General features: G+C 45.7%; 1 protein-coding gene across 5 annotated transcripts in view; it reads left to right on the top strand.

Moving 5' to 3' along the window:
- Positions 1–14,804, top strand: part of PCM1 (pericentriolar material 1) — a 1,275,228-nt gene that overhangs the window by 467,797 nt on the left and 792,627 nt on the right. For all 5 annotated transcript variants that reach the window (XM_085641994.1, XM_085641996.1, XM_085641995.1 and 2 more), the window contains exon 20: positions 3,044–3,189. In XM_085641994.1, the coding sequence (XP_085498120.1) occupies positions 3,044–3,189 (146 nt within the window). The remainder of the gene's footprint in view (positions 1–3,043; positions 3,190–14,804) is intronic.

Genomic DNA, 14,804 nt, shown 5'->3' with positions numbered 1-14,804 from the left:
TTCACTGAATTTTACAGTACAATATCCTATATATGTATGTGGGCTGGCTTGGCCATGATATATTGTTAAAACCCAAAAAAATGTTCTACCAGATAAAGTGTGAATTGTTTTATTTGGAATCTTCTGGGAGGCGTCAAGACTAAATTAGAGGTCTTCTTTTTTTATTTGATTTTTTATTTATTAACCATTGGCCATATACAATCAGTTATCATAACTGTGAACAATGGGAATTAGTGCATTCCCAATATGCTCATAGCATTGATATTCTACATTTTGTAAGACACCGAACCCAGATCAACCCACCAGACCTATATATATGCAGTACATCAAAACAATATCTTCCATACCTGCTGGTTTGGTGTTGCACTTAACCGACATCTGATATACCCCATGTTCTCCAGGAGGGTTATGAGTTGTGACTATGTGAATTGCGGTGTGTCCCATCATGTGAGTGAGGTGCCCTCAACTATGGTAGGGGAGGTGGTGTCTTTGTGTCGGAGGTATGTGATAAAGGGCTCCAAGATGTCACGGGGCAGCTTCTCCGCGGCATCAAGTACCAATATGCAGATAGTAGTTCATGACCATATGCAATATCCATGAGCCAATCCTGGGACCTAGGAGCTTGTGTCCTTCCCTAGTTATTAGAGGTCGTCTTGGTTGCCAGTACCACTACATTTTGAGCACAAGAGGTCACCTGCTTCCCTGGGAAATATAATTTGGACAAGCTTTATAGATACGTTTGCCTGTGATTCTAGGCCATACCTACAGAAAGTGCTTCAGACCATGAATTTCATACGGCTTCTCAAAGTGCATTTTCCATTAAACAATTTTCCCCCCAGTGTTGGTTATTTCAGGTATGCTCTCAAATTGTGGGATATTTTAAAGATTAAGAGCAATTTTGGTTGTTGACCTTTTCTTTGTATTAGAGTACAGAGAAAACCGTTAAATGATGGTTTGCGAAGCACTGTCCTTCCAAGCATACACAAAAACAAATGAGCAGAAGATAACATTGCAGCTCTGTGGGGAAGTGCAGTGCTTTTTTACTCTCACAGAATGTTCTCCTGTGTTGTAATTGTTTCAGTTTCTCTCTCTCATCTGTTAAACCAGGGCTGTCCAACCTTTTCTGTTGAGCTACTGAAGGCGAAGCAACTCGGTCATTGTTACAAGACACCCACTTGCCCAGCATCATTGATTTGAAACCTAATGTCCATGAGGCCGGATACTATGGTTTGAACACAATACTGGGACTAGGGGTACCATGATAGGGCTGCTATGTGCGTCAGTGAGTGCATGGTCTATGGGGATGTATGAACATGTGGGTGAGTGAATGGGATCTATGTGTATGGCTACATGAAAGCCCGTGTCATATGTACTTGTGGCACAGGACATACCTTGCGCCACATGTGGCATGGTTACATGTAAAACAAAAAACATACAACCATTTTAATTCTAAATGGCAGAAATTTAAAGTGCAGAAAAATGTTCAAGATGGCAGTTTTCTGCACTTGATGGAATATTTTTCTGCAGTTAATATTTCTCCCATTTAAAAATAAAAATGGCTGTATTATTCATTTAAAAATATGGCAGAGTGTCTATCAGCCTCTGGGAGCAATATGCCTGATGTATATAAGTGTGACACTTTGAAATGGGAGAAAATTCAGCTGAACAGTGAACTTTGTTTATACGCATTACATAAAACTACTAATTTTAATTTTCTCCCAGGTCTCTACAAACAGCAGGCATTTTTACACGTGACCTGCTGCCATATTGATAACAGGAAAATACTGCCATTTGTTTGAATGTGAGGAATTTAAAGCAAAGAAACATGCTTCCTAAAGCATTAGGATTTAATGTGCTTAATTTAAAATAGAGAAAAACATTAACACTTAATATTTAATGTTTCACTTTCAATTTCTTTCATATCTGCCAGTCACTGGAAGCAAGATGCCTGCTACTTGTAAAGGCCACACTTTGAAAAAGTAGACCATTAAAATGATGAGTTATCTTGATCATTAAGTTACTTCTTAATTTGTATTTTTTCTCATTTAAAAGCATTCAGGGAGAACATGTTGTTCTCATTTTCCAATATTGAGTTGACAACCACTTTTATTTAAGAGTTAAATGCGCCAGTGGTTCAGTTCTGAACCTCACTGACCCACGTGGGCCATAAATCTGAGTGGAGCACTGATCATTATCAGGCTCTGCTGTCTGCAGCCTGAAAATAATGCAAAATAAACACAGCCTTTCCTTAACTTTAAAAGAAAAACGCAACATTTATTTTTTGCTGTTATTAGTTAAAATAAACTCAAGGCTGAGAGCTACTCTGAAGGTTTCTGCAACCTACTGGTAGCTTGCAACTGACTAGTTGGAGGCCCTGTTAGACCATGCTCTCTCCAGAATCATACTTCTCCTGTGTTGTAATTGATGTCTGTGGTCACTCTCATCTTGCACAGTAGATTCTGATTTTGTCCCCCACCAGAGGTCACTGCAATGGGAAACTACATCTCCGAGCCATTAACCACCTTCACTATTCCAGATGCTCCCCATTACTCAGCAGAAGAAAATGCTGTTACTCACCCAGGCGACTGGGAGGAGCACCCAGCCCTCCATCTCCCAGGCCACAGTTCTACACAGGGGGCCACCAGCAAGGATGCTTTTCAGAAGTCCCTGTGATCTGTATATCACCCAATTTCAGCTCCTGGTTATGCACGGTGTTCCTTCGAACACCATGATTAGCTGGATCATTCTGCTGAACAGTAGATTATTTTGGCAAGTTTCTGAATAAGCAAATCATTTGGCGGCCTGAAATTTTTCAGTCAGTTAATTTATAATGAACTTAATATGTCCACCATTTTTGGCTTCAGCTTGGCACTTTTATGGGTGGGCAAATTCCAAAGTGGTTGAAGTAAATTTGAACAATTAAGAACTACAAAGTGTTACAAGTAAGTTTTTGTGTTCTTAAAATATTTTCAAAATAAATATTGACAATGAGAAAACTACTTCTAAAATATGATCCTATTTTTTTTTTCTCTCCTAATCACAGACACTGTCCTATCTACTGCAGAGTCTACTTACTAGTCCTTATAGCGTGATGCCCAGTAATGTTGGCTCTCCACAAGTACACCTAATAATGCATCAGTTGAACCAATGCTATACTCAGCTCACATGGCAACAGAACAATGTTCAAAGGTATGTTAACAAAGTCCCAGAAAAAGTTCATCATTTCCAAAATAATTACTGCTGCAAGTATTCTTGCTGCATACTGCTCTAATGTTGAATGCTTTTGTGCACAGATTTCACAGCCTTTGTGTTCTTTTAATTCTAAGAAATCAACACACACCATAACACTAATGTGGCACTTACCTTTAGGGTGAGAAAGTAGTTAGGATACACAGCAATTAAAAGTTTGCTATCTTTGCAAAATTGTCATGTACTGCCATCAGTAGTAACATTTCTCCAGCATGGGCACTTTGTCAGATATCTATGATCCAAAGTTCTTCCCTGGTGGTACATGGACACATTTGTATGGTTTCTTTCATGCTCAATAGTTAATATACTATACATAAATGATATGTAAACTGCCAATTTAATGATCGATATTGATTATAAAAATGTATACTTTTCAACTCCTAATGCTGGGTGTAAAATGTTGTAATTTTTTTTGTGTTTTTCATGAGACTTATCTGTGAAGGCCCTGTTTAGGCTGCAGTTTCTATAAAACGATGTTTAAACAAACGTTATTGAGTTTTACATGAGCTTCCATTTGTAATCATTCAAATACAATTATCATTTGGTCAGAAATTTCAATAAATTTCACTTACTCACTGAGTCCATAAGAAATGTCTTAACATTGGGCAAACCCCTATCCTCCATCCCCTGCAATTAAACAATACAGTACATTTCTTGGTCCATGAAATTCGCTGCACTTGGTACCTGCAAACACTAGTCTATACTACCAGGCTGCACTTTATTTAATTATGCCCTTTTTAGGTGTCTGTTACAGACTGCTTTATTGGTCTGTTGGCTAGACCAGTTGTTTTCGATATATTACATATACACAGAGTGGGCTGTGGGTCTGCCCTTTCCTCATGATTTGATGGATTTGTTGTCTATCTCGCATCCCTTCTTGTGCTTGGGTGATTTGAATCCCTTTCTTGTGTTTCTCCTGCCGAAGAGCATTTTGGCCATATTTTGATTAGTTGATGCGTTCTTCCATTGTTAACATTAGACCTTGCAATATGGTGCATGCAATGGTGGTATTTAGGCTCCAGTACTCTCAACCCCTGCTCTCTCTTTCCCTTCTTTTATTGCCTCTGTCTTTTCTCAATCCGGTCTCTCACCCAAGCCCCTTCTGCTATAATTGGGTGGCCATCTTAAACTGTTTTTGACTGTTTCAAGACAGCTGTCTGTGTGTGGTTTTGTACACCCATGCACTGGGGCCAATTTTAAATTTTCAATTTTTACAAATCTCATTTCTGGGAGGCTGGCTTAGTATATGGTGCGCACTTACTTTAGTGAAACACTTTGCACTAATCCAGACAACCCGTATCGTGATTTTATTGGTCCTAGACAATCATAGAAAGCTCTCTAAGTGGTAGCTGTGGAGAGCAGCCGTCAGGAATAGTCCAGAAGGAGTGTTAAGCAGCTGGTTTCACCAGAACTAATTATATAGTGTAGGTTAAATGAAAAAAAAGAGGTACACAGTGTAGTTAAAAAAACAGTTATACCAGTGTGTTAGTGAGTGTGTATAATAAATATATCTCCTACACGGAGAGTTACAGGAGAGTTGATGTGACCTTGTCACTGCATCTGTGAGCATATTTAGGCAACGCTGTGGAAGACAAGGAGCTGTTCACGAGCTGTCCTATGTCGGAAGTTGAGAACCAGGGGGATGGTGTCCGGCGGGAGCACCAACAAGCCTTGGCGGCAGCAGCAACAGACATGGAAAACAAAGGTGTAGTGTTGAGACCAGCAAGGTCCAAGGGACTCACCAAATGTATGAGAGTCGGAGCAAGCCGCAAGCAAGCATGGGAGCCCACTGAAGCCAAAGAATACCCTCAAGAGGACCCACAACCCGAAGGCACAGGACTTCCAAGTGGACTTCTAGCAGCTCACCAAGGCTGCAGGCCCATGGTGCAGAGGATTCCGTGAGGACAAAGATCTGGGCAGAAAGGGAGGCTGGAGCTTCTTGTAGCCCGAAGTTCTCTGGAGGACAGTCAACAAGCCTTGGCAAACAGCAAAACAATGCGGTGCACAGGGGTTCTGTTCCAGCGGTTCCAATGAGGGATACTAGCTTCAAACTTGGTGAGAAGACCGTGCAGGCCTCGAGGGAGTTGCAGAACCACCACCTATGTTGCTGAGCCTTTCGAAGTCTGTGGGACCTCAGGAGCAGCAAACCAATCAGCTTTGTTGGGGTGCCTGCAGATGCATGGGAGTGACTCCTTCACTCCATGGATGATTACTTCGGATGTCTTTGATGCCCACAGGCTTGGGAAAGAATTGGTTGAAGCACAGGCACAGACGACGCAGAAGACTGGCAGGACGACGAGACCAGGAGCGGCAGGAGTCTTCCGTGTTGTAGTCTCGGTTCCAGGGGAAGCACAACAAAGTCCAAGGTGCCCAAACATTTGAAGTGTGAGTGATTTCGGATCTGCGTCTTATTCCACGAGAAATCTGAAGAGCCACTCGCAGGTAATCCCTTAAGTAGCTTAAGGAAAGGGTTGGGATGATTCAGGGGTCCCTCTCAGAGGATGGACTGGACAGAGGGGTGTATACTCCCATGTCTTTTGTCCAGTTTCACTCCAGAACTGGTTTCAACTGTAGTATGCAAAGAGGGCACCAGATATGCCTGGCAAACCATTCTGGTGGTGCTGGCAAGCACCCCCACCCCAGCCAAATACACTAAGTCCTGTCTTGTAGGTGGTTACACCTCCCTGCGACAGGAAACCTATTTTACCTTCCCTTGCTCAAGCTCAGCAGCAGGAGGGCAGAATCGTGTTTGTGGTCGCCAGCAGCACTAGCTTGCTTTTAGACCTTAAAAGGCTGGTACCGGGAATACAGGGGGGCTCTTTAGGGGAGCCCCCCAATCAGGGCCAGCTTTAGGGTGGTGCGCCGCCCTGTGTGCTGACCTGGATATGGGGGGGGGGCACTGACCTCGGGGGTGGGGGGGACGCTGTGTTTAGCGTTGGTGCTGCCTTGTTCCCCCATGCTCACCTTAACCCCCAGGGCATGTGCCCTGAAACCACGGGTACATAGCTGCAATCGGCACTTTGTTTGGTGCCTCCAGTCTCTATTGACAAATTTTGGGCCCATTGACCTCTGCAACGGACTGCCCCAGCACTGCTGGTGGTGCAGCATCTGCCTTAAACTGAACCTTGCCCAGTGTTGGTTTAAATCCCCGAAGACTGGAAGAGTAAGTTGTGTACTTACCTGTTAATGCATATAACTGTTTTCCTTCCATATGATTGCATTGCATTTTTCCTATTGAATTTAAACTCTCTTTTACAACTGCTAAGTTCTACTGTTTTTGATTGACGCTAGAAATATATTTATTTTACTGTAAAGCATTTCTACTGCCTTTCAAAATAATTCCTACTGCATTTTGAGAAGTATTGCTACTCTTGAAACTGTTTCTTACCTGCAACTGAGTTCTTCTTGGTTCTAAAATAACAAAGTAATAACTTTTTATACAAAACAGTTGGACTTGGATTCAGTGTTTGAGTGTGTGCAATCATTTCTTGCCTGATTATGTACAATTACTTAACGCAGCCCTCTGATAAGCCTAACTGCTCGACCACACTACCGCAAAGAGAGGTTTTAGTATTCTCTACTTAAGCTTAAGGGAGAAAACGGCAGTTCTCTCATAGGGGTATTTCCATGATAGCCATAAGCGTTGAATGCTCCTGCCCATGTGCAAGGACCCTGGAACACCTTATCCCAATATGTTCTTAAGTGAAGAAGTTTGCCTTTCTTCAACAAGGCCTTGAAAAGTCACTCAAGAATTTCATAATGCAGCGTAGGAGAAGCCCACAGAGATCAGAGTTCTTCATCTTGTAATGGCAAAAGAAAGGACTGTGAGAACATGTGCTCTAAGGTGCCCTCTGTGTTCATGTACTAATAAATCCAACACTGACATCATTGTGGATTTATTAATACTAAATGTTTAAAACAAACATCCCTATTTTCAGGGAAGCCATCATGTAGCTAGTGCACTCATTTTCACCAGTGTCCATCCCATGCACTTAAAATGGCTTACCGGTTTACTAGAAATGGTAGCAATAGAGCTGACCAGCACAGTGGCATATCTGCTCATGCATGTATGTCCTTACATGTAGGATAGTGCACCCTGCCTTAGGGCTTTATGGTTTGCTGTAGGGGTGACTTACCTATACTGCATGCACTGTCTGTGGGCATGGCACATACTGATGCGTGTCATGTTGTGTTTTCACTTTTGTCTGCACCAAGACATGCAGCCTGCAGTGTCAGTCTGTGTTTGGTTGGGCGTCCTTTAGGGTGTCACTGTTCGTGCTGCAGCTCTTAAGGATCCTCTTTAGTCTCCTTGCCCTAGGTACCGGGTGTACCATTTACTAGGGACTTATGGGGGTGCTAAAGGTATTGCTAATTGGTGGTACAATTAAAGTCAATTAAGGTTTAGGGAAAAAGATCTAACACTGGGACCTGGTCAGCAGAACCCAGTGCACTTCCAGTCGATATCACATCAAATACCACGCAAAAAGTAGCGGTGACCAGGTCAAAAAGGGGTACTTTCCTACAGTGAGGAAATGCATAGTCAGTCATCTCCAAGAGTGGTGCTTGATAACAACAAAGAGTTGAGTATTGAATATTGTTCGGAATGGATATTCACTTCAATTAAGTCCCCTCCTCCACCTATACCAAGAAAGAAAACTTTTTATCAGGAGTTGCTTTGAAGGGAAGTAAATTTGTCTTCCAGGGGATCCTCATCAATAGTCATAAGCACTGAATATTCCTGCCCATGTGCAGGGACCCCGGAAATAATATACAATTATATATGGAAATCCTATATATACAGTTTTTCCTACCCCCGGTCTATTTTAGACCATATTGTTTAACGTGGGATGTACATCTTTGATGTAGACATCTGGGTGGGAAATTATTTTTCAGAGTCTTCATTCATCCATCTCGGGTATATCCACCTTATCTAGTGTGATTTATTCAGACCGAGCATTTATCTATTTTTCATCTAATTTCAACCTGGTTCCCTAGAGGCACACATATGTTTTTTCTATGTCTACGTCTGTAGACAGGACGTTTCCATACACGAGCTATTATCTGTCTTTATTTTAGCACTATGTGTTTTGCCATTTATTTTCTTGTTTTTTGCTATGTCATGTTAGAAGTAACATAGTAATTGTCTATGTCTATGATTACCTTTGTGAGGTTGCCCTGACAACTGAGAGAAACGTATTTATGTGCTATACGAGTGTGTTCTAGACGTAGTGACCAAGGCGGTACACCGCCGAAACGCGTCTAGCCTTTGTTTGGATTAAACTTTATTTTTGCCATTACTTCACGGAGTCTGTGCCTGACTGTTCGTCGCTGCCAGGATTGGGATTTAATATATATATCTATATATATATATATATCATTTTTTCTCATACCAGTGCAGCTCCCAATAGGAGGCTAAACAATGTAATTACAAACATTAAGACTGTATTTGCCAATATATATATATAAAAACAAAAGAGGGCAAGTAGCACTTGAACTCTGTTTTTTAATGAGCAAAGTACTCATAAATAGTAAAATGCAAACAAAGTAGACATTGTTAGCCTACAGGCTGCATTGTAAATCAATAGCACAGAAAATGAAAGCATTTTCAACAAAAAACTGGCACCGTGCCTTTAAGGCAGCCATGACCCCTAGCTTCCCATCATGCCTCAGGGGTGATAGTTAGGTCAGTTGTTCTTTCCGGCTCCTTCAGTCAGGACCCTGAATTTTCAGCTCTTCATTTTTTTGACTTTCTGTCAAAAATATCTTATAGAAATCTATTTTTTCTGCTTTCACTAGACGTCTTTTGGTCTTAGAGTGCAAGTAACACCTTTTTTGTGTTCCAGAAAAGGTTTATTTGCTTTAAAAATGCCTTCTTTATTCGATCCTTGCCCTTCCTGTGGCAAAAAGGCCAGAACAGATACACACCCTGCGTCTCACTCTTCTAACTGCCATTGTCGAGAAGGACCATCAAGGACAGGGAGAGGATTCGACTTTATGGCCTCTCTGAAAGAGGCAGGTCTCCTGTGAGGCAGCGGAAGAAGAGAACTCGGTCGACGTAGAGAGGAAAAGTCTCGACCTGTTCTCCGTCTGTGTCGGGATCAATGTCGAAGCTGCCAACGACGAAGAAATCGGTGTCGAAGACTTCGGTGATGCCGGCGCATCATCAATCGACAACAAAATCATCGTCGACGAAGGTAACAGGTCTTCCGTTGACGTCAACCAGGCGATGCTGAACGTCGAGAGACAGGTCTCCGTCGGTGCAGGCTGGGCGTTAGACGTCGAGGCACATCACTCCGTCGTCGCGTCGAGGCACATCGCTCCGTCGTCGCCTCATCATCGACGTCGAGGCACAGGACACCTCCTTCGGCGTCGATGCAGAAGTCTCCGTTGAAGTCAGGACAAGGCTATTCAACGTCGAACCATCATACTCCATTTTGAACGTCGAAACAGAAAACGCCGCCAAGATCGGTACAAGGATCTTCGGCGTCGAGGCAGCAGTCTTCTGAGAGAGGGCAGAGAACGTCGAAACATGGCACTCCATCGGCGTCGGGGAGACGTTCGACGTTGAGAGGACGTTCTGCTGCAAGATCAAGTCAACCTTCTAAGAGAAGAAAGTCCACGTCGAGGCATACGTCTCCGTTGAGACGACAGTCAGCGCACAGACGCTCCAGATCAACGTCAAGGTGCCCTTCCAGAGAAGCCTCACCTCCAGTGAGCATATCATCGTCACCTTAAGGCACCCACAGTTCTCACCGAGGGTCAATGTCAAGATCCCCTGAGGTGGTGATCTCGACGTCCAGCAGTCCAGTGTCTGGGGGACACCAAGATTCCCCAAAAAGGTCTGCAAATGAAGAGGTGAACTCCACCCCCTCTCCCCCCCTCCTCCCCCCCCCTGCCTGCACAATCCCCTGAGGAGAGAGAGAGGCACAGATCGCCTTCCATCCATTTGTCACCACGATGGTACAGGCCAATGCATCACTGGGCCACAGACAAGGTCACGGCGGAGCAGCATTACTCGAGCCCTCGGCACAGATCTCCGTTGGCTCGTCTAATACAAGCAGTGGATAAAGAACTATCTCCTTCAAGAGCCAGAGCTCGCAGCCGCACCCCTGTGCACTCGCACAGAAGGAGGTCTAGATCAAGAAGCAGGAGGAGAGCACACAGATCCCCGACTCCGTCCTCTTCTTCCACTCGTACGTCCCACAGAGACTACTCGCCTACTTTGACCGAAAGTCCGCTGTCGAGGGTCTCTCTGGTGGACGACATCTACACTTTTCAGGACATTCTTGGCAGAGGGGCAGTAAAGCTGGGTATCCCTATGCCTACTCGTCAAAGCAAGTCCTCTGTGATTTTTGAGACTCTACACCAAAGAGCAGCATCTAAGCCTCTGCTTCCCTTGGTACCAGGCCTCATAGAACCAGTGATGGACATCTTTCTCACACCGGTGAGTGTTAAGACTGCCCCAGTGAGAATCTTAAAGTACCGTTCACCAGAGGACGACCCGCTCTTCCTTAGAGCTGATCCTCCCTTGGATTCAGTCATAATTGCTGCGGCAAAGAAGACCCATGCGGTAGCATCCTCCTCCACTGTTCCACCAGATAAGGAGAGTAAGATGCAAGATTCCTGGGGAAGGAAGGTTTGTGGCACTTCGGCCTCCATGTTGAAGGTCTCCAACGCATCGGCGCTCCTGGGTCACTACGACAGATCTCTGTGGGATTCACTACAGAGATTCACTGAAAAGTTGCCCCAGGAAGATCGCAAAGATTTTGAGGAAATCCTAAGAAAGGGCAGTCTGGTGTCTAACCTGGTCATCAGTGCTGCGGCGGATGGAGCTACCATTTCGGCTCATGCTTATGCTCATGGGGTATGCGCAAGAAGAACGTCTTGGCTCCGCCTTACAGCGCTCAAGCCAGAAGCGCAGTCACACATCCTCAATCTTCCTTTCTCCGGTTCCTCTCTGTTCGGGACTCACACGGATGAAGAGATGGCCCTGATGAAAACAGAACTGGACACGCTGAAGGCAGTGGGCCTTGAAAAGAAGAAGGATTCCGCAAGACATTCCGTCCTTACAATCGGCTATCCTCCCAACAGAGGGTTCAAACCACTCATTGGCAGAAAAATCCGGATCAGCAAGGCCAGCAAATATCGCAGTATCAGGGCAGACGTTCCTCCAGAGGAGGAGGAAATCAACGTCAAGGCAACAACTCCACCAAGATGCAGACAAAGCAATGAGTACTCACTACCCCCGTTGCCGTTCACCACTCCAGTGGGGGGAAATATCGCAAATCATCTCGAAGAGTGGCGAGCTATCACTAAGGATCAGTGGGTGTTAGCTACGCTGCAGAATGGGTACTCTACGTTTTTGACACCGTCCCCCCCATAATCCCTCCAGTTCCACCATTGTGTCACCAGTTAAAGCTCTTGCAGAGAGAAGTTGCCACCCTTCTCAAAAAGTCAGCCATCGAGAGGGTGCCCGTATCTCAAAGAGGGAAAGGGGTTTATCAAGATGCTTCTTGATAAAGAAAAAGGGACAGGAGGCAGATTACAGACGCATTCTGGACTTGTGGACACTCAACCGATCAATCAAAAAGGAGAAGTTTCGCATGTTGGCTCTCCATCAAATATATCCACATCTCAGACAGGGGGATTGGATGTGTTGGCTGGATCTGCAAGATGCATACTTTCACGTCCCGATCAATCAGCATCACAGACAATACCTACGATTCCTGTGGGATCCTCTCATTACCAGTTCAAAGTTCTGCCCTTCGGGTTGAAGTCAGCCCCCAGAGTGTTCACGATGTGCATGGTGGTAGTGGCAGCCGCACTGCGTCGCAGGGGCATCTTCGTGTACCCGTATTTGGATGACTGGCTCTTCAAAGGTCCTTCTCCAGAGAGCGTGAGGAGTCATTTCTTGAACTGTCTCGAGCTGTGTCACCGGCTGGGCCTGCATGTGAATTTAGACAACTTCACAGCCAACGCAGAAAATACATTTCTTAGGAGCTCTGCTAGACTTCGAGGTAGGAAAAGTGTTTCCTTCGGAGGAATGACAATGTTCCCTCATACAGAAATGCAAGCTGGTTCTATACAACAGAAAACTGCCTGTACGTCTGATTGCCTCCCTGCTAGGGTTGATGTCATCCTGCATCTTCCTGGTTCCCAATGCCAGACTACGAATGAGTCCTCTTCAGCAAGATCTGAAGGACAAGTGGGACCAACAGACAGCTCGCTGGGACGACAAGATAAGACTATCTAATGCTGCACGAGCGTCCATACCTTGGTGGATGAGAAAAGGAAATATGCAAGTCAGAATTCCTTTTCATCAATCTCTGCCTGCTCAGACGCTGATCACTGACGCCTCACTGTAAGGTTGGGGGGCACACATGGGTCCTCTGCAGACTCTACGACTATGGTCTCCAAAAGAGCGATCCTACCACATCAACATGCTAGAGCTGAGAGCAGTTCACCTAGCCCTCAAAGCTTTCCTTCCCTCGATTCAGGCAAGCTCCGTATTAGTACATGTAGGAAGGTGGATATCTGACTATGGTTACCCCCAACTTTTTGCCTAGTGTCTAGCTGGTTTTTCGACTTAGTTGGCCTGAGATCCTGCCATTCAGGGTCTCAGGCTGTCTGCTCTCTCTTTAAAATGGACTCCATGTACCCTAGGTACATTCCCAATTGGTAAGGATCACCTTATTGGACCCTGTACAGTGTACCCTAGGTACCCAGGGCATAGGTGTACCCTAGGCCTCCCAGGGGCTGCAGCATGTATTATGCCACCCCTGGTCTGGCCTTCCAATCAGACACAACTGGCTGATCACTCAGCTGGGGCAAGGTCGTGTAATCACCCCTTGCTTAGATATAGTATGCCTATATCTACCCTTATATATAGACACATGTGTACCTATCAGTCACTCCTATGGCAGGCCTTAACAATCCTGGAGGCAGAGTGCTTGGTAACATGTGAGATGGTGCTCTAGCATGAGCTGAGCCTGTCTGCAGCTTTCGGAACCATGTCCTTATAGCTGTTCTATGATATAGCCTACCATATACTCTTAAAGTGCCTTATAATCTTAAACGGTTATGGTAACTATGGTTTGGCTTTATCAAAACATGTCGTGTAAGGTGTCGAACACTTTGGAATAATACCCCCATACCATTTCTGGTGATGAGGATATTATCCCTCCCTTCTAGAGGGAGAGACATGTAAAATCCTACTTTGCTGTTTAACTCTAACCAAAGCCTCAGCATCACAAAATGGATGCTGCTGCCACAGACACAAGTCTGACCTCCTGCTGCTGGGAGTGATCCCAACCAGGGAGGCCTGGACAATAGGTTTCCTGCTTGGGGAGGTGCTAGCACCTCCCCAGACAGCCTTTAGTGTATTGGGGCAGGGTGGGCTGAAAGGAATGAGACATGCCTGGGGCACACAAGGTGTCCCATGCATAGTCCAGTTCAAACCGGTGCTGGGGCACACCAGCCCCAGCTCTGGCGCGAAACTGGACAAAGGGAAGTGGGTGTAACCACCCCCTCCCAGGTCCCACCCATAAGGCGTGACCTAGCAGGTATCCCAGCCCCCCAGATTAGTATAAGAGTGGGAGTTGGGCCTCAAGACTTTAGATTATCCTGAACCTGCAACTTGAACAGAAACTCTGGACCTTCGACATTCGACGAAAGAAGAAGACTGAAGAATCTCCCTTGTAGCCAAGGAGTGGCTACCCTGTGCAAACAGGCACCATCAAGAGACTACCCTTTGCTTTGCCCACGTTCTACGAGGAACCGACTGCAGAGCCTTGACTTCCAGACTTCTCCGACCCTGATCCACATCCACAGCAAAGCTGAGATCCGTGGAGGCGACGAGCGACGTGGGACCGGCTACCTGGGAAAAGTGGCTAGTAACTTAAAGCGCAGCTTCTGAGGTACCCTCGAAGTTGTGCACCGGGGATTGAGAAGCCCCAACCCCAAGCACCATCTGCACCGAAGATCAGCCCCCCACACTCCACGAGTCCTGCGTGGGGCCCTTCTGCATTTTCCTGCTTGCCGCGTCTGTCCGGTTGCTTGCCCGCTGGCTAGTGGCCTTTGTGACGACGCACCCTGAAATCTTCTGCGCTGGTTTGGCTCCTCCAGACTGGCTCCCGCTTCTCTGCAAAGAAGAAGCACCCCAGACCTTCCTGGTCTGCACCAGAAGCAAGTCCTCCGTTCTTCGTGGGTTCCGCTTGCCAAGGCTTGGTGAGTCCTAGTCCAACTTCGACGCCGCCGACAGCAAGAGCCTTCGTGGGACAGCTCGCCTCCTGGTCCTGGTCGTCCTCGATGCCTCCTGGTCCTCCTGGCTGCAGCGACAAGCTTCACCTTCACCTGCAATCTTCACGACATCGCCTGGTTCCTTCCTGGTTCCACGTGGTCACTGGCTAGTGACCTTGACTCTGTCCCTTCTGCTTGCAGGTTTCCTCTCTTCTTGATCCCAGCCTTGGGATCCACCGGACACTCTTCACTGACTGCCTGTCAGCATCTTTCTTCAGGCATCCATAGGAGTCGACGACGAAAACCGACGCATCTTC

The sequence above is a fragment of the Triturus cristatus genome, chromosome 2_2 (assembly GCF_964204655.1).
Source record: "Triturus cristatus chromosome 2_2, aTriCri1.1, whole genome shotgun sequence".
In the NCBI taxonomy this organism is placed as follows: domain Eukaryota; kingdom Metazoa; phylum Chordata; class Amphibia; order Caudata; family Salamandridae; genus Triturus; species Triturus cristatus.
This window is presented reverse-complemented; position numbering and strand designations above follow the sequence as displayed.